Raw genomic sequence first — 24747 nt, 5'->3', positions numbered from 1 at the left:
TTTTCGCTTTATTGTGGAGAGTTGGGAGAGAATCAGTAGGGGTTCATACAGGGAGCAAAGCAAGCCCAAACAAGCAACTGCACTTTAGAAAACAAGCCCAAAAAACCCGCAACCCGCGACTGACGATATTTGCAAGCGACTTTACAGAAAAACAAGCCCAAAGTCGCTTATAACAAGCGGACCTGGCAACACTGGTTTTTATGCTGCCCTTGTTAGAATCCTACAAGTTATAGTACAAGGAGTAAGTGATTGGAGTATGCATTCAAGAAACACGATGCCTGTTTTTCAGATGGATGGCCTCAAATAACAAACATACCTGCAAGAGTATTGACGAAATATCCTGAGAGAGTTCACTTCAGCATTGACTGACAGTGAGTAAGCTTTTCTTTTTTTAAATTGTTTTTAAACTAGCATCGCACGCATCAATCTGTCTTTAGATATTTGTCAACTTAGTTTGTAGCTTTGAATGGTGTTTAGTGGATGACACAGGTTGTCGGATGTGACGTGTTCTTTGTGCTTGGAGTTGTGTTTTGTAAGTGCTTTTCATTGTTTTGCTGGTTTGTTCTCCCTATTCTGTCTGTAAACTGTGTTGGTCTTGTTTTTGTTGACATATGTGTTCCTCTTACTGACATGCCAATGACTTTCCCCAGAGCTCATGTAAATATGTCAATATAAACAGCAGTGTTGTGATGAATGTGTGAAAGAGTTCAACTATGACATATAGTGACCTATAAAACTGGGCTTTACTTTAATTCCTAAATTCAGGACATTTCCAGTTTTAAATTGATATAGGCTCTCCAGCTTTCACATGGCTTTCCGCCAATCTCTTAGCAGTTACTGTAGGCGATAAATGTTGGCCTTAAAAGCCCAATTTGGTGGATTCTGGCACATTTCAATGACACTATTCTATCATACACTAAAACGTATTGAATATTTTTTTGATTATATTTAGTTGATGATGAGTTTGATAACCCAATTCTTTACAGTTTTCTTAAAAGATAATTACACATCTTTGTCAAATGAGGGTGGGCTGGTAGCATTTTTAGTTTGACAACACAATTCCACAACATTACAGGGTTAATTCAAACATGAGGCGCAGGTAATCCAAATGGGAGCTGACTGGGGTGCTGAATATATGTAAATGACAGGCTATCTTAAATGAACAGGGAAAGCGGGGAGCAACTTGTGAGTCAAACGAATCAACAATTGATAAAAGTAGCCGGCTGTAATTGAGTGATTAATCGGCTGTTTGGCCCACAGCTGGCGCTTGTGGAAAGCCTGCAACTGAGCAATACTCTTGTAAAACTCTTCAAAAGCTGCAAAACCTTTCACTCATTGTAGTGTACCCCATCTCTGTATTATCCAATGTGGTTTCCAGCAGCTGTTATGAAAAAAGGAAAGTACTCACAATTGACCACAAGAGTTCCAAAGGTCATAGCTTCACCCAGGGGACTCTTGGCTACCACTTTATACTCGCCAGCATCCTCAGGAGAGCATCTGAGGATAGAGAGTGAATGTTTCTGTGAAAAAAATGGAGTGGGTGAAGAATATGCTGGAATTAAAATGAAACTCTAGTGTGTTACAAATATATGCTCTTATTGCACATTTTTTGTGTTTAGCATGCTTTACTTGGTTAGAGTGGCTATTAAGTTAATCCCTTATGCAAAATGATGAAGGAAGAGATGTGGTGCCTCAACTGCAGACCACTCAGCTTAATTGACAGGCTTCACTTTTTGAATTTAGGCTAATGGAGCAGACTTACGAAACAGCTCTAGCATTAATCTCAGTTTGACAGCCACTTTTGATCTCATAACACCACTGATTCCTGACTTCATCCATAAGTTTCTCAGTTATCTTGCGTTGGCCGGCATAACTGCGGTGGCATCTCAGCATCTGCTGCTGACTGTGACAGGCTGACAGCGGCATTCACATTGGATTAAAAACGTCATACAATTGCTAGTCTACCTGCCTTAATCAGGCGACCTTAACATTATTTAGAGTCAACATATTAGACATATTTTACCACAACAAAAATATGATTCATCACATGATTACATTAAGAAGAAAAACTCAACCAGTGGCCACATATTATTTGATGAAATGCTGATATGCAATTCTATCTTAGTCCTCTGCATGGCCAGGTATCTCCTGCTTTATTGTAACAGTGAAATGTATCACTCATTGAGAATCTTTACCCTGGAAAATGTATTATTGCTTGACATTACAAAAGCCAATAGTGCCTGTGAAAACATTCAAACATAAACACAGTGTTGACTCTTGACTTGTAGCTTTTAGCTTGTCACCTGGGTGAGGAATGATCATTTGGGTGTGTGTAGATTTCAAAATCACATGCCTGGGAAATAAGGATGACTCTTTTTCAAAAACTCTAATATTCATTGAGAATAGGGTGGACAAGATACAAGATACTTGAATAAACAAGACAACAGCAATTATAGCGGACACTTAAATATCTGGTTAGAGTCCATGGAATCTTTTATTTATTTAATTTCTTTCCAATAAATCAATGGCAAGATTATGCTATCATCACATAGGACATCTTATTATGTTCACACATTTTCCACCAGAGGTTTTCAGCCTTTATTAAGCATTTGAGCTGGTGACTTACCTTCTAATCTCCAGTATGTTCAGACCAAATTTCTGTTGAAGACTGTAATTCCATGCTTGGTCAGACATCCTTAGAGGCAGACCGTCCTTATACCTGACATCGGAATTAAGAAATAGATTTGATTTGATATAGATAGAGATAGATTTGTTTTTATTTTCAGTTTAAGAACAATGAATGTGGAGTCCCACATGGCTTGGTTTTGGGGGCCTTTCTTTTGTATATTAATGACAATTGGCAGTTAGTAATCTTTTTTAATAATGTGGAAGTTTAGTCAAAGACTCTGAATTTTCATTGTTTTTTCTTTTAATGTTACTGTAAAATGTGTTGCATCTATTGGTCACTTTGGTTTTGAGTAAGCTGCTGGCACAGTAAGATAGTCTTCTCCCTGCTCCTTTCTGGACATAGAATGTGATAAATTTGCGATTCATTTTTTTCTGAATATCAGGGCAAAGTGAATAACGAGCTGCACAATGGACCCGGCCCCACTGACTTCTTACCCACGCCTTTCACCAATCAAATGTTGGTTGATAGGCTGAATGTATAACAGCCAGAGGGGAGCTTTGATCTCTCATTCTGTTTTTTACCGGGCACTGTTGAGGGCAGCTTATTGGGCTCGATAGGTCCCATACGGGATGATAAAACCCAAGAGCCTCAGGTTATGTGGTTCTCAACTTCAGTTCATGAATACTGAGCATTCAGTCTGTTCATCAGCTAGTCTCTGAGCAGCTCAAGCATCAGGGTCGACAGCTTGGCACATTGCCTGAATTAACACCAGTAATTTCATATTAATACAGTGATATTTTCAACTCCAGGCTCAGAGCTGTGGGGTCACGATTCTTGTTTTTTCACAAGCAAATCATGTGCTGTGAGACTATCTTTGAAATAAATTGCATTAACAGATGTATAACCTAACCTTCCACCTTACCTCTCACACTATATTCTTCTAAGGATCACATTATAAATTAAACAGTGTCTCACTCTATTAATGACGAGTCATGAATTAATGATAAAGAGAAAGGCTGCAACTAGTTTTCATAACTGATGCACTTCTTATTTCCTTTGATAGATTTCTTTGTCTTGTTGACACAGAAGGTCAGAAAACCGAGACGCATCCGTCTTCCTATCGTTCTTTTATTTTTACTTTCTGTATCTAATTTGCCGTGACATAAGAAAGACCAAACCTAAGAATTAAAATGTAATCATTGCCTTTAATGATCATTTGTCACTTTTGTTGTAGAGTACACTTTCTTTGATGAACTGGTAGATGAAACCACTGATTGTCCATGAGTGAACATCATTTATGTGTAACTTCTGTAGTCGTTCTTTTTTTAAAGTTGGGCAAGACATCATTTCTATTTCCATCGCCAACCAAGTTAGAAACTAAATAAAAGTAACACCAGTTTGCTCTTGAGAAATATAATTCAGTAGAACGTATACAGAGTTAGCAGGGTTGTCCCAAAGAATCTTTCAGACTTTCTTGAAGCCCAGAGACTAGATTGCAGCAGACAAAGAAGCTCTTACCATTTGACCTCTGGAGGCGGACAGCCCTGGACGGTACAAGAGAGCTTGACCGTCATGCCCTCCCAGACGGTGTGAGCCCTCAGAGGGATAGGAAAGTCTGGGGCCTTCTGGCTCAGACGCTCCATATACTTCATGTGGGCAGATGCCTTCATTTCTGCCTGAAGCACAGGAGTTTCCAGAGAAGGAGAGCTTTGTTAATGATAAATAAAGTATACTGCTGATAACAGCTAAATAAATGTGATGAACAAAATCTGTATCTCTTAAGCAAACTTAATTTTTAAAAGAGGCATCCAAGTCCTTCAGATCTAATTTAAACAGAAAAGAGAAAAAAAACAAGATAAGAGATGTAACAAAAACACCCTGGGTGACATTGCAGTAAACCCCTGTGTTCAGCTAACAACCATTAAAAACTTTGTTATCTTTGTCTGCGATATCAAAGTTATTGAACTAGGTCAATGACACTTTGTTTTTCATGGTGCTGTAGTTTTTAACTTTCCCTTTAATATCAAATAAATTGCAGACACGTTTCATTCTGCTCCCTATGCACATGAACAAACAAGGCAAATGTCAAAATACACTTTTTTAAATAGATTATAGCAGTCCTTGAAGCTTTGAATTCTTCATCACATGTACAAAACACTTTTGTTTTTTAGGGGGGAAAAGTCTACTGCATGTAGTTTATTTATGTAGATTTATTGACCAACAGGATCGTATTTATCCACAAAGTACCAACCCGCCCAAACATGGAAACAAGACACAATAATCAAACTGAAGCTCACAGGGTCGTAACTGTATTCATGAGACTGTCGGGACGTCATGGTTCAGTGCATGCCCTCATATGACAAATATGTCAGAGTAAAGAAAAACGGCAATCACACATGTCAGTATCTACACCCCAATCCAGGTGGCGGTAATGCTTGTAACTGTTTGCTAACCACCATTAATTAACAAGAGAAGAAGAGAAAGCAGACACAAAAAACCCACCAATAGGAAGAGTAATATACGGCAGCAAGATGACTAGCCGCCTGCATGCTTCTTCAAACCCATTGTGTGGGGAAAATTTGGGATTACAGTGCAGTATGTCGTTGGAAATATGTTGAATATGCAAATGAGTATTTGATGGCATCACCCAGAGGAGCAAACAGGTGTACAACCATATTATTTATACCATAGCCTTTGGATGTGAAAGCAGACAGGGCCGCAGACATTACCAAAGCTAATAGATATTTTATATTACGGGTGCATTGCATATGCAATTCATGTACTGTTGGATTATGATATGTGTGTTTTATTGTATCTTAACATTTGTACTTTTTGTGTCCTGATGTTTCTAAATGCCGTTCATGTTATTATTCTTTACTGGTCCAACTTAGGACATGAGTTGAAAATAAGCACTAGTTACAAACTCTCTGTGTAGCACATCAGTGTAATGCTCTGTATTGGAACTATGCTACATTGTCCCTTTTAACATAAATGAATTTGATTCAGTGAACACATGATGAAGAAGTCAGAGACTATAAGTACTTTTGTGTTTACAAAGCAGAAAACAATGCAGTCACTAACACTTGAGACTAAACGGTGATTTTTACCTGCCTGCGAAGTGTCTTGGTGTCCACACGTTTACGTAGCACGCGCTGGCTCCTGATCACGCCCAGTTCAAACTTCTCAGCCTCGTTCCCAAACAGGGTCCACTTTTCTCTGTGATACTCTTCATCAGCAGCAAGAGTTTCCTTCAAGATATCCCTGGGGGAGCACAGCACAAAGATTTTAATTCAGTGCTATATAATCTTCTGTGATTTGTGTGATTGCACATTCTAGTTTTAGGTAGCAAGGGTGATGTTTACATGATGGTAGATGCAGATAAAATAGATCAGTGATGCTGACATGCTGACTTACATTCAGATTACCACTTATGAATGAATAGTAATTAAACCAAGGGAAGTAGTTCGTCTGTACATTTAATCAAGGCAAGGTCATTTAACGAGAACATATGAGCAACATGGCAATTAAAAGTGCTCCTCTACACATCTGTAGCATCATCAACGGGCAGGAGCAACGCATTAAAAGAGGATATTTTAAAACAAACCATTAAAAATCAAGCTCAAGATCAAATTAAAACTGCAAAAACAGAAGCTAAAAGGCAAAAAGACCATTTTAAAATACAAGCATAAAAGTTACAGTGCAGTGTTATATAATGATAATAAGTAGTTATATAATAATACAAAGAAAAATGCCTTTAGCCTTAAAAGATCCAAGAGTTAAATTTAGAGGTCATATTGCTTCATAATATCTTTCTCTCATATATATAAGATCTATTGGTAAGTTGTCAAAACAATTGAGACCTCAATCAGCGGAGGTGAAAAGCAATTCAGGCAGATGCTTGGTTTGTTAAGACTGATCGACCTTTGAGAAGAACAAAAAAGCTATTTTACAGAGTTTATTTTTTGCAAATACATTTTTACATTTACGTTCCAAGTCCATTTGAGGACAAAAGCTATTCTTGTGATTGTTGGCAGTTTGTTGTTGAAAAACCTCAGTGATGATGTCGGTGGTTTCGTGCTCCATTTATGCCTACGTGTCATTTCACACAAGCGCCTTTGCAGCACATGTTCAAAGGTTGTGAGAAGCGAGTGTTTTATCAGTGGGATATGAAACCTCACTGCCACTGCTGATTCATGTTACTGTGTAGAGATGCAGAGCCAGTACTCTAAAAATAACACAGGATGATGATAAGTGTTTCTCCAGGAATCCTTCAGATGTGGACAGTTGCTGTGTCAAAGTGACATCATTGACTTCCCTTTTTATCAAGTTGGCTGTCATTGAGACGTCATGCACTCGGATAGTGTATGTACTCAGGCAAAGCAGAGTTTATTCGTCTCTGTCAGTGCATCAAGGTGGCATAGTAAGTAGAGAAGCTGTCGCAAGTGGGGACTGAGACTCTTAGCTAGCTAGGCTTTTCAGTTCAAAGTAGTCCAACAACGAACTCAAAAGTTGCATAATCCAATGACAAAATGTCGTGTGATGTCCAGTTTTGAGAGTCAGGACTCTCGAAACTATATAAAAGGCTTGAAGAAGTCAAAAGGCTTCAGCAACACTTGTAGTTCAAAGATCAACTTTGTTTCACCGACGTGTTTTGGCTCGTGGTCTCCATCAGGGTCATCGACAACCTGAAACTAGATATCAGGTTGTTGGTGAATGGAATCTGTTACGGTGTGCTGTTTTCATCAAGATTTTCAAAATAGGGTTATGGCCCACCCCAGACTTTATACACAACTGAATGTCAGGCTGAAGCTCAGAATATATCTAGATGTCCACTGCATCTCAATTTATCTTGTGTATGCAGTTCATCCATATTTATGGAGGTACACACACTCCACCACATACTATTATAGATTTCTCCTGCCTTTTAAATGCTGTAGTTTAATACTCCTTCCTCTCATCGCCAAAGGGGTGTGTATCCCAAACCATCTTTTGACTGACAGTCCCCAGGGCTTAATTATTTCAACCTTACTTCACACACATACACACACTGCCACAACAAACGGAGAGACATAATCTTAAATATTCACAAACACTTCTCCGAGCTTTGATGGCCACTAGAGCATGAATGGCCCTTCAAATGCTTGCCATAATTCAGTGAAATGCACAAACAGCATGAATAAGTATGCAAATATAAATACGTGCATGCATAGATGTATATGCAGACAAGTAGGTACCCACACCAGTCACACTCTTGACTTTTCTGCCACAGGCTTGCTTCGTAAAGTGTGTGCCCATCAGGGTTTTTATTCTCTGTGGGCTCAGAGATTTAAAGCCTTGAGGGAATAAAGTACTGGAACTCATCAAGTCAGTGGGTATGAGACGGTTAATAGCTTAATTATTGTGCAAAGAACAGTGAACCCTTCCTGCCAAGAGAAACCCGGCATGTATGAGTCAACTGAAAGAACTATATATTACCCCTTGTCACAAGTAGATGATGGCACAGAAACCATTATGTGAATCAGATTTTAATGTGGAGCCATCGTATTAAAGATCTAGCGCCTTCATTTCCACACAAATCAAAACAAATGTCATGCTCCCTCATCTTGCAACACTCAGGCCTTCCAGAAATAGTGTGCCAATCCTCGAGAGCTTTGAAGTTCATCCTTCCGTCCTTCCTCTCTTATCCTGGGAGGAGTCAATCATCCCCAGCATTACTTGATATCCAGCCTCAATCCAAAAATATCCATCCCTGCTCTTCTGAGGAGAGGCTAATACATGTGAAGAATTGAGGTTTGATGGAGAAATCTCGCTTCAGAGGGAACCTACCTGTCTAATTCAGGAGTTAGAGGGCTTTAACAGGTGAGTCAGACTGAAGGTGAGACAAGACCGAATTAAGCTAAGCACTTCAGGGGATAGGACAGACACTCGTTGATGAGATGGAGGGTGATGGTGGTGGCATGGGAGAGGGCACCTAATTAGATGCCGAGTTGGCACGCCACATCTCTGCAGCTGAGGCTCATTACTGTCAGATGTGTTTTGTCTTTCAAGAGGGGGTGATTGCACCCTCAATGACTTCCCTTTTTTTTCACTCTCTGTCTTTGAAAACCATCTTCCAGTATTACTAGTCCTCTCCTTCAATTCTCCTTGTGACCTCTGGCCATGCATCTCTTTATGTTGCCATCCAAAGCTTCTTCTTATGGCCTAAAGAGCATTTTATAGATGTTCTTAGACTTGTATCACTCTACATGTCAAATTCTTTTTGACTCAATAGACTCAGGGCTTGCTCACCCCTCCCTCCTCCCCGGCTGGCCTGCGTTCACATTAGTAACAGAGGTCTGTGCCCAACTACACTTGCCCATGTACACAGTCCGATACAGCAGGTGGAAGTATGCAAATAGGTGGTTTGCAAATCAGCCAAAAAGCAGACAGAAGAAGAAGCAACAATGGCAACCACTTGCGGGAATCCATCCTGCAATCTTTGGATGTTTTTGTTATTTCTGAGACGCCAACAACCACCCTCTTAATACTTCCACATGTACCGTTCAGTACCTGTGCTGCGCTGATACAACTGTTTTTGAAGCTACAGGAGCCATTAAGAGTTACGTCATATGTCGGGTACCGTGCCCGAGTCCGCTTGAAGAGGTTGAAGAGGTCCACTTCCTTGTTAGCTTTGTTGAGTTCACATCTCCCTTGGATCCTACTCAAGTACACATGAATTGTGCCTGAGACCACGTCTTCAAGCAGACTCAGGCACTGTACCCAAGGTACAGTACGTTTGTGTTCAAAATTATCAAATGAACTGGACTTTAGGGTCAAGTGTACTTGGATCCAGGTCATGGTCCCTCATGTGAAACCACCCTTTTTAATTATATGATGTATTGGGGAACTGGAAAGATTCTGCCTCTAAACCTCCATTCTCTAAAGTGCCATTGAGTCCTAACAAAGATACTACGTGACCCAGACAGGGCGAATTGTCCCAGTGGTAGAAATGGGATTTTTGTACAGCAAATCATGTCATAAGAGACCACAATCCCCTTGCTTCCAGTTCTCAGTGACCTAAAGCTCCCTATTCTGGGACTTATTTTTAGATAGACAGTATGACATCCTCCCCATGACTGCTGAGCTGCAATCCTATCCTGGCAACATGGTTTGAAGACCCTTAAAAAGTAGTAGCTCAGAGAGAGTTGTCATCAACGCAATCCTCTCAGATTCCTATTCACTAATATGTTAAATGCATTCTGTACTGGCAGGAGAGTAAGTCCAGCCACAAGCTACATATGTGCGTTGGGTACACTTTTCAGTTGACCTGTTACATCACTTGTTATTTACTTATGGGGCCCTGATTATTCAATCTTTGTGAGACTCCTACCTTAAGTAAGGGGTTGTTTTTACAGCTTTATTCCAGGGCTCGTCCGACAACTATTTCATTTGTGATGAATCTCTAAATGAAAAAATTTGTCTGAAATATTTTGGAATTTTTTTTTTTCAATGTGACTTCTAAATACAGCTCAAGGTGATTTATTTAAATAAGATTTCTTGTTAGACCAACATCCTAAAACAAAGGATTTTATAGTAATTAGTAATAGTAATTTAGGACCAGAGAAAGTTAAAAAAATTAAAATTTTGCTTTCTTTAGACCAGGACAAGAACGTGCAACATGTTTGTCTTGTCGAATGACTTCATAATAATTGCCTATGAGAATAGATTTGTGAATTAATTTCCTGACCATCAAGCATTCTTGTTGATGGACTCTTTTCTTCCAATACGATGTGCAAGTCCTTCTTCTTTCCCATTTATGAAATAAAAGGTTTCACAGTTTGACTTCTTGGTTGAACTGTTATTTATGGCTTATTGATCTCATGACATCTGCGAGACAGCAAATAATAAGACAAGCCCACAGCTGGTCTTTTACAGACAGATCATAAGTAGTTCTAATTTCTGTTGATTATTGAGACTCTCTGTTAGCATAAAAGCTCTTCTGCTCACAGGGTAAAGCACCATTGAAACTTGAGCCACTCCACTTTGTCAAATAAAGTGGAGAGGGAGGATGCGGTGGTGACTACTGATGGAGAGGGAGAATTTATGACAAGTACAGATCATCCAGGAAGGAAGTCCTCTGGAGAAAAATGTACGTAGCTTGGCTCTTAGACTTTGGCTCAGCTTGAACCCACAAAAGACTCTTAAATAAAAATGAGAAATGAAGATAATGTGAGAAGGTAAGAGTTGCAAATGGAGACAATTAGAATATTTCCCTAAAGTGTAACCGACTTGTTGTGAGAACTCGAAAACAAAATGTTTTTTACAATAAAATAAACTGCAGGTTATGTAACTGAAAAATTTCCTTTTTTTACTACTACAACTACAACAACAACTGTGCCATTCAAAAATATTAATTGTGGGAAGAATATTGTCAATTGTACAGAGCCAGTGTTTTGTTTTCATAGTTGCAACAACTCAAACAGAGTGATACATCTTCTCTTAAAGGATTGTTTCACAAGGCCTACCTAAACAAAAGTTTAGCCAAAAAAAAAAGGCAAAAAGAACACAAAATATTTCTGAGGCTCAAACAAGCATGCAGGGCTAGAAGTGAGAATTGTCTGAGCATGCTTGATGGGCTTTATTATTACTTTTGTCTGTGTATTCATGTAAAAACAAAAAAGTCTTCCAAACAAAGAAAACTGAGTTGCAGAACCTCTTCATCCTAAAAGTAGTTTTTCAGTAAATCTGTTTTTAGTGAATAAAAATGCATCTCGCACGCAGGACTAAATAACAAAACATCGATAAAAGCTTCATTAAAAAAGCTGTGTCTGAATGGATATGGCATCATTCTCCCAGTTGAACTTCCATCAGATAAATAATTCAAAGTGGTAAACTTCATTCACTATTGCACTTGTCCTGGGAATGTCCAGTACTAAGTAATTTCTCTTGTCATATTCAATTGGTTTTTCAACCAATATGAAATGAACATTCGGCCAGGCTGTAATTTGCAATATTTGTCTGCTCTGACAGGACAAGGCCCCTTCCCTCCCACCAGCGTTAAATCACTAAACTGGAAGTCTTCAGCGCCCCCATGTTTCAAAAGGTGGGTCAATAAAACACATACACACAAAACAAAGTGATATTCTTGATATTTTTGAACAAGGGTCTTCATGATTTTTGTCACTCCTACATTCTATGGTATCTATTCCTTTTACATCTCATGGTGTATGAGGCTACTCTGGGCAAATCAATGAGCAGCAGGGCTTTTATGGATTTTTTTATTAGGGATGTTCCTACCCAAGTAGTTAATCATAGTTGGTTAAATGGAAATACAAATCTTTACCAACCCACTTGCTACGTAAGAAAACACTCAGAAGATTAAAAAATTAGTACACTTTACTTAAAACTGTCTGCGGGAAAACAATGTCAGATTTTAAATGCTGAGTGGGGCTAATGTTAGCAATGCTAGCAATGCCAGTTCACCTTGTATTTTAACATTCACATGCCTGTGCTGAATGTGGTGTATGCATTGATCTGGTCTATATGCCAGGTAACATGACACTGCCTATATACCACTTTATCTCCACTTTCTTGATCAAAATACTGCCGGAAGTGCAGCTTCTATGGGATGCTATACTCATTTCACTGTGCTTGTTTACATGCAGGCAGCAGAGCCAGAGGAGAAGGCCCATTGACCAAAGTTACTCTATGGCTACAGCCAGGACTAGTGGCAGGTTGTTGCATTAGTTTGGAGCACAAAATTTGACGGGATATTATAAAAATATTTAAAAATATATATATATTTGTTTAACCGTCTAGTAATTCTGGTGTTGAATAACGTGGGGACTTGTTTAACTGTTCAGTTGGCTAGTCCTGCACGTACCTAGTTTTTATGTTTATGAGCTATGCATCAACGTGATTACAAACCGACACACCTCTTATAATAGATCATTTTAACCCACAAAATAGATGATGGTCCTGTGAAGTGATATTAAACATTCCCTTCTGACAAATGTCATCATTATCGTCATCAGTCGTCTTCAGTTATTATCATCAGAAATCCTCATCCCTCCCTAGACCAACAAAAACATGTGAAATGTATTTTAAATGCTCTTAAATCTCACCATGTCCTGTGGCGGGGGAAGTTGTCCATGTCCAAGATCTCCTTGACAGACATGAGGTCAGCGGGGATGATGGGATAGAAATCAGAGTAGGAGGCTTCCTCATCACTGTAACATTCAGAAAAATAAAAGAAAGCCAGATTAAGACAGGAAATCTTGCACATCATCAGATGACACAGGTGAAAGATTACAAAATACATAGTTTCCCTTGTCTGTCTTCACAGATATTTAATGTGTCGATGGAGTGATTGAGCATTCATATTAGCGTGCCTATTCCTTTTGTTACAGTCCATGGCACATTATGCAATCTTGGGTTCATCAGACCATTATTCCCCTCTGCCACTAGAAAGCAGCAGTGTCTCTCCTATTCTCCGTCTGAACAGCAGTGGTGGATATGTCAGAGAGAGAGCTCTGGTTATGTTGGCAAACAGTGAATGCTTTTATCTTGTCTCACTACTGAAAACAACTTAAATGGACCTTTTTTTGGTCTCCTCTTCCTGTGGCAAAAAAACCTAGCTGCGCAAACAATGACAAACAACAAAAACAGAAAAGAAGGGGGATTTCCATGGAAGACAGACAAAACAATGTCAATATTGTTTTTTTGCTCTAATTCCTTCTGTCAATCTGTGCAGATCAGGGGTAAGCTGAAAAGTGTGTTACATTGTGTTGCACAGCAGATTTGTCACCGATCAGTTTAAACATACAAAACATTGTTTTATAAAATATCACAACGTCGTATGACAAAGTCACAGATTAAGATTCAGATCATGTCAAGTAAGATTTTGTGTAGTTTCTGTCCTTGACAAACTGGAAAAGAGAGTTATGAAGTTGTCAGCTACGATTGCTGCACTGTTGAAACTGGCTACAGTTTGATATTACACAGCTGCTGGGCATAAGCTGTGAATGCAGTCTCTTCAGTTTTTCTCTATAAAGACACATGGTGCAACACTTTCACAACTGCATGCTGGCAATCTATCTGACTCTCTACTGGGTTATTTTTCTTGATACATTTAAGGTATGGAAGGCGGGGTCAAGAAATAGGCATGTGCTGCTTCACTCTTTTTAATTCCACAAAGCAAATGTCACATTTCCTAGGAGTAGAAAAAAAAAAATCTGCAATGAGAACTGAACCTTAAAGGAAGAATGTGTGACTTTTTGATCCTGTCATGTCGCCCCCTGAGCATGAGGGGGTGCTGAGCACCAGCATGAAACCAAAACAAACTGCTGTTTGGCAACACCTCCGCTATTCTGAAGCCTCCACCTCCAATCTCCGTCCACTTGCGTTCGTATGAAGGAGTTATTAATTAGAACGCACCATAATTAAGCACCATTAAGCGCAAGCAGCGGTCAAAATCGCCCTTTGCTCGAGTTGCAATAACCTGTGGCCTGCATTGTTGTGTTAGCAGGCTAATGTTAGCACACTTTGGTTAACTCATAGCTTCATATTGAACATAAATTGACACAGAATGACCATGATCTAAAGACACTTACATGACATCCAAATTAGCAGTGAGTATGTTATTCTTCTTTTCTCTAGTCCTTGACTAAAACATCTTTATACACAAGGCCGTCCCGTCCATGTAAACATGACGTAAACACGGCTCCGACAACAATACAGCCAGCGGGACTCAAGCTTCTCACTGATTGTAGACAGTCATGACTCAGAGAGATATTTATAGAGGATAGACTTGATATCTGCTGTATCTATGTGTAAAATGTTGCACAATCTGCCTTTAAGCATGAAAATGAAAATATACCCAGAAGTACTATGAAAGAGGATTTTTAATATCTTTGATACTTCAGGTCTGGATCATATTTATGGATCCCATTGCTGCTGCTTGTAAAGGTTGAGTTGTTATTAACTTCTTTATATACTGCTTGGCTGCTAAATCCTTAAAGCTAAAGACACAAATTAGTTGTATATACCAGCATCAGCTCCTTCTGCTCCTCCAGTGTTTCTTTTAAGTCTGTGGTGTACAAACACTCATGCTATAGTCTAAAGGAGGTATAATTAGAAACAGTGGCTGCTGATATAAGCACAGGGAAATGATGACAAATGGTGTTTATGAGCCAAAGGGTTTTGGACCTGAGCCAATAGGTTGTTCAAGGCACAATGGTAATTTAATTGTTGGCGGCATCATAACATGCAATCATCTGCGATGTTCAGTTTAAAACCAACACTATGTCTTTGTCAACAAGCAGGGAAACTGTTTGCGTTCCAGCTGATGAACTATAACACAAACTGAACACGATGAACCAAACCTGGACAAACAAACTAAAGCGATAATAAACCAGGAAGCACCGCCTGTTCTGTTCTCTTTCAGGGACTCAAAGTAGTCCCTTCATCATGGGCACAGAGTCGAACAGACACACAAGCACAGAGACAATAAGTACACTAATGTAATTTAACACTGAAGCATGAGCTCTCCTTTTACAGCACCACCGACAAACTGAGCCGACCTTTACTAAATGCACCCCCATAAACTGGACAGTCGCTAGTGACATGGCCTTTTCGTAGACCTTCTGCAATCATCGTCCAATAGACAATAGTCCTCTGGGAGCGGCATGAATTTCTTCGTACTTCTGGTGAAGCAAGAGGTTAGGCAGAAATGACTTCCACGCAAGACTTCCTTTTCTTTGAGGAGTTTTCAGGCCGCAACTGAACCCGATTAATTCTTTGTCCTAACATCCCGGAGTAGCGCCAGTTCATATGTAGAGTGTCAGTTCAACGGTAAGATGTAAGCTATGCTTTGGTTTCTCTCAGGCTCAGTTCAGCGGAATGAGCCCGAGAAAGAAATCCACTTCAATGTGATTTACTTTCAATTTAGGGGGAATTAAGTTTTCAGAAATAACTACATCATGATGCAGATTTGTAAATATTAAAAAGACACGTTTCGTCAGTTGTGCCATCAAGAGGAGAACAGAACCCCTTAAGTGTCATTTTTGTGGTTGAGTCCAATCTTTTCTGATCCGTTTCAGGTAAAGAAATAAATCATCATCGGAATACCGTCGAAGGGAGCTAGCCTGTCAATAGCGTAGATAACGTTCTACCCGTTTACTGTCCACACAGACCTTTTTACCTGTAGACACCAAAGCCTGCTGGTTTACGTAATGGTCTGCAGAGCCTGAACAACAAATGCACTACAATCGGAAACCAGAATACTTTGCAGGCTGAAAATCATGACCCCCTGTGTACAGATTTCACATTTCTGTGTAGAACCTGTAAATCGAGATCAGTGACAAGGTAACTCAAACCAATGAAGCTGAAAGGATTTTTTGTAACAAGAGATGCATGAACTTTCGATCCTTCTTCATCCACACATGACTTTTGACATCAGTTATTACTAAAGTGGTAGGGCATTTAAAGTTGAAATGTCTTCTTTTTTGTTTGTTATTAGATGTACAGTATGTAACTTCTGCGTGGATTGACTTAACAATGAAGTAAAGTACCTTACAGTGCATTAGCTGCTCCGCAATCAACATAAACAAAATTACAAGACTCAAAGTTTGTTTACCCAGGTATACATGACACAACCCCCAACTGCCATTGCTGCCAACAATAATTAGCCTCAGGCATTACTTTCAATGAGCCATCTCACTAATGGCAAAGCAAATTGACATGACTTCTCATTTTCTTTTGTTTGTAAGCTGGGATATTTCCCCATTTCACGGCACTCGGGGGACAACTTCTGCTTTTGCCGTCTGATTTTTTGCCTTTCTTTTGTTTAGCTTTCCTCTGAGTGTGTGCTCATGCTGTTTGAATAATGTAGTGCAAAGCCTTTGGCTGGGCAGTATCGCTCAAGTAAAGCCCACAAACACACAAATACACACTCGTAGCATTATAGCTTATGAACGGGAACATTCACACACATGTTCTGCCAAGCAAACAAACAAAATACTGCTGTGTGCAGAAGAATGACGTGGTGCACTTGTTGTTTAAACATGCTTCCTCAAAATATTAACCCTGTGGATGATATTTGAAAAAGAGGAAGTTTTCTGAGAGATAGTGGCTGTTCTGCTGTTATTGTTGCATGTCAACAACTTTTACTGGGAATAGCAATACCAGTACATTTAGTACAAACAAGCAGAACTAGCCTAGGCAAAACACCTTTCATAGTTCTGTTTTCCTAAGATACCCAGAGGACACTTGGTGTAAACATCTATGTAGTGTGTCCCAACAGAGGATGTTTTCGTACCTGCCTCTTGTCTCTCACTTTTTTTTTTTTACACCGAAGAAAACTCTCAACTCTTAATGTAGCTCAACTAGGCCTCGTGAAATAATTGCTTATTTTTATCATCCCTTCTGTGAAAATGGGTTAAGTTTCACAATGTAGATTCTGCAGACCTCCCGGGTTAGCATAATTTAATAAGTCACTGCAGCAGGGGGCCTGTGAAAACGAAATCAAATTTGACTTGAGAATATTAGCGCAGGACCAGAAGCGATTTCTATTAGATCTCACTGGACTCACTTGGGAGCACTGGTGTATCTCCTGTTTTATTTATTGTTTCACTCTCTTTTGTCTTTGTGCAATGGGACAGGCTCACTGTTTATTAGTCATTGTATTCTGGTGTAGAAACAGAAACAAATATCCTCATAGTATTATGGAATAGGCTTCTATTACTAAGCTAAGACAGCTGAAGAGAGATGGGACATGTCGGGAGAAGATAGTGGGGGATGACATGTAGCAAAGGGCTGAGGTCAGATTTGAACCCACAGCCACTGTGATGAGGACTATAGCCTCCATACATTATTTGTAGTCATAATGTATTTGTATGTCATATTGACATTCAAAAGTTGTTATGACTGTATGTATTTGCTGTCCCATTTGCTACAGTTGTTCATATTTGTCTTTCAACACAATGGTTGACTGGAGCGGCGTCCAGGGCCCACGCAACAATAACAATGCTAACCACAATGTTACTGAATGGCAACTGCCGACAAGTTTGTCTTCATTCATTCAATGGTTGGCTCCACCTGGTTGAGTGTGCGTGTGTGTGTGTGTGTGTGTGTGTGTGTGTGCAAAGCAAAGACAGGGTTTTGTGAAAAGGGTCTGCAGTGAAGTGTGTTTGAGAATACTGAATTCATAGTCTTTGTGCTAGCAGCTACCAGCAGGGGCCTGCAGGGCATACTTGAGTGAATGTCATGTCTCATAAAATTCGGAATAACCAGCCTGCCATCTGTTTCTCTTAAATAAATAAGTAATGTCATCCTTCAACCAAAACTCAGGAAAAGTTTGCACAGCTTCACTGTTGTCACAGGAATGCTATAAATCATACAAAGCAACAAATAGATACATTATTCAGAGATCTTTCTAAAATACACTCATTGATCAACAACATTTGAAGTTGCCCAAGAGGTACAATTATCAGATATTCTACTAAACAAAGCGGACATGACATGGCGAAACTGTTTTTATTCCTTCATGTCCCATCAATCAACCTGTGATCCTTCAGACACATTGTGACCAATTGGATGGACCATACAGCCCCTGGGAACCACTGGACTAAACTTCCTCAGTGCACACTAAGAATCAGTCACAGGGATTTAAGGAGTAGCTTACTTTAACGATGGTACTTGGAGTGCAGTTTGGTAATAAATAGTCTCTACTTTTATGTAGGCTTTAAATATTGGACTTTCACTTGTAATGGATTGTTTTCTCTTTACAATGTTCTACTTTTACTAAAAAAAAAAACACTCCTCTATTCTATTAATTCTTTTTAACTTGCTCGACTGATGTGAGCAGAGCATGCTTGCACCTGGAAGTGAAGGTCCTCTTCTTGATCTGGGAGGACAGCTGCATGCTGTGAGACATCTGGGACGACTGCTCCTCCTGCTCGCGCTTCATCACCATCCTGGTTTCCATGGTAACTCTTCTACTGGCACCTGCGGAGGGAGGGGAACGCAGGGAGTGAGGATGCAGATGTGTGTAGGAGGAAGTGATACACAGAGTCAATGGAAGTCGGTCAGATGCCGAAGGTGCTGAACGAACACAACTACAAACATGACATGTTTTTAAGCAGTCAACAGACAGTGGGCTTTGTGTTCAGGTGGAAGTTACACTGTGGTTGTTTTTCTCAGTTGAGGTGGAAAGGTTTATGATTAAACCAAATCTTGCAGGTGCAGAATTGTGAATCAGATTCCAGCCTCATGAGAATAGTCATTGAGTCTAAATGGTCTGCTGAGGGCAAATCACTAACAGCATGATTTATGTTTCAGAGTATCAATATCTATAGAAACACATCTTTTGTGATATATTGAAGTGTCTCAGGACTGGTGACTGCAAGACACAACAGGGTGCTACTAATAACACTGTTTTCGAATCAATATCTGCTGCAATTACATCCTTGATCCACATTAGTACCAAACTTATGTCAGCGTCTGAGTTTCATTGTGAAACGAGCGACAAACACACCTAGCACAAATGGGTTTCGATTCAAAATGTCATTAATGCACTTAGGGGAGGAAATTTGTTGTCAGAAATCCGATAGTCAGCACTTTTGAAACAGTTGCAGTCTTTTATTATGGAGCTCTTTTGCAAACGATATGGAAAATACAGAACTTTCAAATTTGCTGCTTTAGAATTGATTTCAGTGTGTGTTCTGCAAATCATCTCTTTGATCAATGGGCCTAACCCTCCATAAAACACCGGACGAAACTGGATCACGCTGTCCAATTTTCCCAAGGCCTTATGTGATTTATAATTTGCTGCTTTGCCCTCGACTACTTCAAATTCAAAGATAGGCAGTTTTATATGATAGTAAATATTAATTTGCAAATGCTTGCCTTTTCCCCCCAACTGGATTGAAAAGTTTTTGTTGTCGCAGCCCTTTATGTGAGTCACTTGAATCTTAAAAGCCATGTTTAAAGTGCATATGTAAGTCTAACACTACAAATGATAACTACTGTGCATGTCCAGTTTGGTTCTTTGTGTGGGAAAAAAAAAGTGTTTTTTAGTCCTACCTGAAATGAATCACCCCTTTGTGGGTTGCTAAGCCTCTAACAATTCATCAGTCGGGGTCTCCCATGCTGCTGCCCACACCGTGCCCATCATTAATCATGCGACCGCTCTGAGGCAGTAGATGCAGAACGCACCTAACCTAACCTAACAGAATCAGGTTGTGCACTGAGTGAAAGCTCCATTCACGCAATCCCAATAGCAACAACCTGTGTAAGTGACAAAAATAAACTTAATTAGTTGTTTCTACTCATCTGCCTCAATTACTCAGTAAGCTAGCTAACAGGCTAGTAGGAAAGCTCGACTCCCCGGTTGCTCTTTTTGTCACTCACTGTTGTGCTCTGTTTGAAAACTGTGAATCAAGGGCAGCCACTGGAGTATTAAAATGGATCTGTCACTGTTGGTGGGTATGAATCATTCGCCTCTGAAAAGCAAATTACTGCTGTTTTGTACACACAGTGCAGTTTCCCAGTCTCTGGAGTGAAATTGGGAGCTCATGTCTCCTATCGTGTAGAAAAAACGAACAAATCAAACGCAGAAGAAAATGGAAGATTATTTACTCTACCGTTTGAGGCAAATATGTTGTCAAAAAAGTACAGGAGCTTCTTCTTGCCGCCTGTATGAATAATTAACAGCTACATCAAGACTGTTAAGAGTTCAACTCGCTTAAAAAAGCAAGAAAGGACTAAAGAAAGACACAGCAAGCTAAAATAAATCTATGTGACAAAGCAAAGACAGAGCAAAAATTAACACTATTATTCAGATGTACAATGGAGGCATGTTATAGGTCTTCCAGCATAGTGTTGCGGTTTTAAATCATATTTGAAGGTTATCATTTACTCTAATGCATCTTTAAACTGTCTTAAACAACACTTTTTTTCTAGCTTTTAGATGAAGGCTGTGTGAAGAAAATCCCACTCACACTTCCTTTAAAGAAACAGATGAAGCCCTGTGGGTATCGAAGATCTCCCAGACGGAAATATCCCACTTCCTTTTGTCCCTACCTGTCTCTCTCTCTCCTTGAAGATCTGACACAATCTGAGCTGTCTCACCTCTCAGCGTCTCCTCTCACTTTCTGTCTCTGTGTGTAAGCTCGCTCTCTCCTCTCTCTGTGCCTCTGTTGATGAAGCGATGAGGGTGACCCTGAGCACAAAGTGTCCTTCAGTGGCAAGAATGTGGACAACACAATGCTCTCTCATTCTTAAGTTGGTAAATATAGACCAATGACACCTCCCCAACACTAAGTCCTAAATGGACACACAAAACCACCACACTCGCACACAGGGACACACATCGTTGCCATCAGTCAGATCGATTTACACACTGCCCAGAGGACGAGCCGCGAAGAGATGACACAATGGCTCCCCGTACAATAAAAAAATGCTGGACCAAATGACCTGAGCAGCTGAAAGGAACAGCTGGAAGGACCTCAGGAGAACAACTAGCAGAGCTGGGGCTACAAATGTCTGCTCAGTAACTGTCACATGAGAAATATATATTTTTACCAGTTCTCTTACTGTAGCACTCTCCCATCTGAGTACGAAGAGTGCTAAATTAAAAGCTAAGATGGGGCAAGCAGGGAGACTGAGGGCTGTGGGGAGAAAGAGCAGAGGGTACTTGAATGAATAAAAGAATGGTAAAGTAAGCTGAGAGGAGATGGACTAAGAGTGAGTTCCCTCTTATAAAAAGATCTGATCTCAGATTCTGGTTTTAAAAGCATGAGGTTAATGATGCCGGAGGAAACACATGAGGCACCTTTATTTCTTTGATTCTTTATCTCCCGCTTTGTCTGCACTTCTACTTTGTTATATGAAATCATAATTTTATCAATTCATTAGACGAGAACACAATATCAGCTAGGATCATAAAGCCTATCACAATAAAATTGCAGGCTCCTGAAATGATTTGAATTTCAGTGATTAAATTCCAATCAAAAAATCATACATTTAATTATTTGGGTCTTTAAGTCATTTTCTGATTTCAAATCTTATCCCCCCCCCCCCCTCCTACTCTCATCACACACTTAGTCCAGCCCTCTGAAAGCGACTCACATAGAGAGAGAAAGAGAAGAGGAGGAGCAGCAAAATGTCATCTTAAATTTGACAACAGAGCTTTGAGCTTGCAATTGTTTTCTGTCACCAACCATTTGTAAGGATGTTCAAAGTTTAGTTGGCATGACTCCCTTCACTGTGTGCGGGGCAGGTGTAGCCGCAAAAAGTAAACAATCAGCAGCACATCTGCGCTGCTTACGGTCTGTATATGTTGGCCACGGTGTTAATGAGCTGATGCTGCTGATAGTGGGACTACAAATCTGTCCTAACCGGGTATGTGATGACAGCAGTGTCCTGTATACCTACAATTACATGCAGGGAAAACAACGTAAGTCATGGGAAACGAGAAAACTGGCAGTTTCTGCTTTGCATCAAACAACAGAAAAGAGGCAGCATGACATGTTTCAGCTCGCATGATTGGCACCGCATGTCCTTCGATATGCCGCACATGGCAAATTCATTGGGAAAATTATACATCATTCAGCACAACTATCTTTCCTTCATTGGTTTTACGTAAAATATATTTCCAAATTTTTTTATATCAGTGTTTTTTTCTGGATTTTTATACAATATAGGTATTCAGTTTCCTAAAGGATAACTCCATTTCAAATTGGTCTTCTCACTTTTCATCCAGCACCAGAAGGTTAAAGCTTATTACTCTTTTTTAAGATCAGTTGTTATAACCCTGATTATCATTCAATTAAAATGTAATTTGTCCAACATTGTACTACTACTACTACTATACTTTATTTTTAGAGTCGAATGACAAATGTGAACGTGTTAAAAGGCTGAATTAAGTTGATAAAGAACGTAATATCTGCCTAACTATGAAACTACCAGTATTGCTATCATTGATTCCAATACAGTTGTAGTCATACTTAATTGAATTTAAAGTGATTTTCGCAGCACTTCTTTCTTTGTATTCTGCCTGTGCTTGCGTTTCCTTATCTTTTACAGTGTTTTTTGATTAGTCCCACAACACCCACGGGTGAGACGCGCCTGGTCCCTGTCCACTGTTCTGTCTAATTAAACAGCATAGTCTGTCTAACACAGTTCATTTTGTGTCTTTTGTTGATCCCCTCAGTGCTTCAGAAAAGTTTTCATTTAATTCTCCCAAAAGCAGCACATTTTTATTTAAATTATTTCCATTGTTCCGGCTGTATGATTTTTGTGTGCGCTTGAAGCTTTCCTTCAATTCTTGTTTTCTCCACAATTAACATGGAATAAGCTCACATTATAGATTTCTTTGTCACATGACTTTGTTGTTTGTGTGTGAGTGTATGTGCCCACTCTGACAGGGCCTAACAGCACACGGGCTTCAAGGAAAGAAGGCATCACTCAAGGCCACAGCATTGTATGGAAGGATGAGGGTTATTTATAAGCTTTTAGTAGCCACACCTGCTTCTGTAATATCAGCACACAATACAAGCTACTGTTGCCAGGCCCTCTCTGCTCATCATGCAGTAACAGTGACTATTAGACTAAGAATAACTACTGGGACAAAGCAGCTGAGGGCTACCTTTAGTAGTCTATTGGAAGACTCCTCAGCTTCTGTCTGTGTTGTGTATTTCATACATCCCTAGGATGAAAAATAGGGTATCTGCTGGATTTAAAAACATTTCTGTGAATGGAAAACATTTTGGAAATTTGCATTTGCAATTTGCAAGTGTCTGAAGTACTGCCAGACTTTCAGAAACTCAACTCTGTTGAAAATGTTTGATAACTCAAGAGCTGCTTCTGTCGCTTAGTGCCTGATTTATTTACAACAAATTATGCAAACCGTCTTGGTTGCACATTCCATGAGTCCAGTTGTACATGTACCAGGTGAAACATGTATGGCAAGCCAACAAGGACTAGATATTTAAGGCACACTCAGTGCAGCTTGTCCTGTTTTATTAAATCATTAATGCTTATTCACAATTCATGCTCGCTCTGTGCTTTTACTTGCATACATTATGAATTAAAAGCCAGAGTCAGTGTTGACACTGTGGCAACATTAATTCCCTGTTGTATTCCCTTGCATTTCATCTGCACCTCACAGATGCAGAGGGTATCATGCTCTTTAATGCATGGGACACTGTGGAGAGGACAGCTGTGATATTCCAGCTGTGTTTGATGCCACATCCAGGTCACTTTGCTGGAAACGAGTGACGGAGGAGAGGATGTTTGAACATATTTGAATAGCTGATACAAATATCTTGTTGGAAGTTCCCACATCTGAATTGTTTAGTTAATGGGTTTAAAAAGTTGAGCCTTTACTGTATGATCTGTTGCACTGGTACATAAGACGTAGTCTGTTTTTTAGGGTTGTCCCAGAGGGGAAAAAAAGTTTAAACTGTCTTCCTGTGTGATGACTTTAGCAAAGTCCACAACATGCTGTTTCTGTGCAGCTGTTTAGCTCTTTCTAGTACCACCTGTTTTTACCATGTAGAGTTTGCAATGCTGCTAGCTACTCCTTAGCTAAGTTCTCAGGCTACTGGTCACTTGTCCTGGAAGATTTTGAGAGAGCTGGCCAATCGGAAGAAAGTGGTTCCTTGAAGAGACAGCAGCTCAAACGAAGCTAATGAGGGAGAAAATAAAAGTTTCGCCACCAGCCTGGTACTTGTCACGATGCATTTAGGAAGCAGCTACTTGCAATACACAATGAATGGGGTTAATGTCAAACGCGTCAGGTCGTGTGCAGTAGGTCATGATGTCATAACGTCTCAGCATTATATACTGGTATGTTTGTCACACTGGTTTATAGGACACAGCTTACTCTTTTAGATGAAAAGGGCACGTTATACATCAGAATTTTATGTCAGGAACGTTAGCTTTGTTTCACGGTTGATTGTAGTTATTTGTACTTGTAGTAATTGTAGTTGGTTGTACTTATTACACAACTTTCAAATGCTGAAATCCCTGGGCTTAACACATTGTTTACAGCATGAATTGTCAGTTTTATTAGTGCAAGATATGATTTGAAGTCTGAGATCACTTAGCACAGAAAATCCAAATAAATCCCAATTCTT

General features: G+C 39.7%; 1 protein-coding gene across 3 annotated transcripts in view; it reads right to left on the bottom strand.

The window, feature by feature from the left end:
• The window catches only part of myom3 (myomesin 3), a 53523-nt gene extending 32661 nt beyond the window's left edge, over positions 1-20862 (bottom strand). The window contains exons 1-7 of one of the 3 annotated variants that reach the window (XR_009674869.1): positions 20608-20825; positions 18487-18613; positions 12733-12837; positions 5737-5890; positions 4148-4305; positions 2627-2719; positions 1409-1497 (exon numbers count right to left, since the gene is read on the bottom strand). Coding sequence is in view for 2 of the 3 variants with exons in the window: in XM_061050120.1 (XP_060906103.1) it covers positions 1409-1497; positions 2627-2719; positions 4148-4305; positions 5737-5890; positions 12733-12837; positions 18487-18593 (706 nt within the window). In the remaining variant the exon portion in view is untranslated. Of the gene's footprint in view, positions 1-1408; positions 1498-2626; positions 2720-4147; positions 4306-5736; positions 5891-12732; positions 12838-18486; positions 18614-20607 lie in introns of all 3 variants that reach the window. The other 2 variants (XM_061050120.1, XM_061050119.1) reach the window with 2 other exon arrangements.
• Positions 20863-24747: the final 3885 nt, after the last annotated feature.

This window comes from Labrus mixtus, chromosome 11 (assembly GCF_963584025.1).
Source record: "Labrus mixtus chromosome 11, fLabMix1.1, whole genome shotgun sequence".
Classification (NCBI taxonomy): domain Eukaryota; kingdom Metazoa; phylum Chordata; class Actinopteri; order Labriformes; family Labridae; genus Labrus; species Labrus mixtus.
This window is presented reverse-complemented; position numbering and strand designations above follow the sequence as displayed.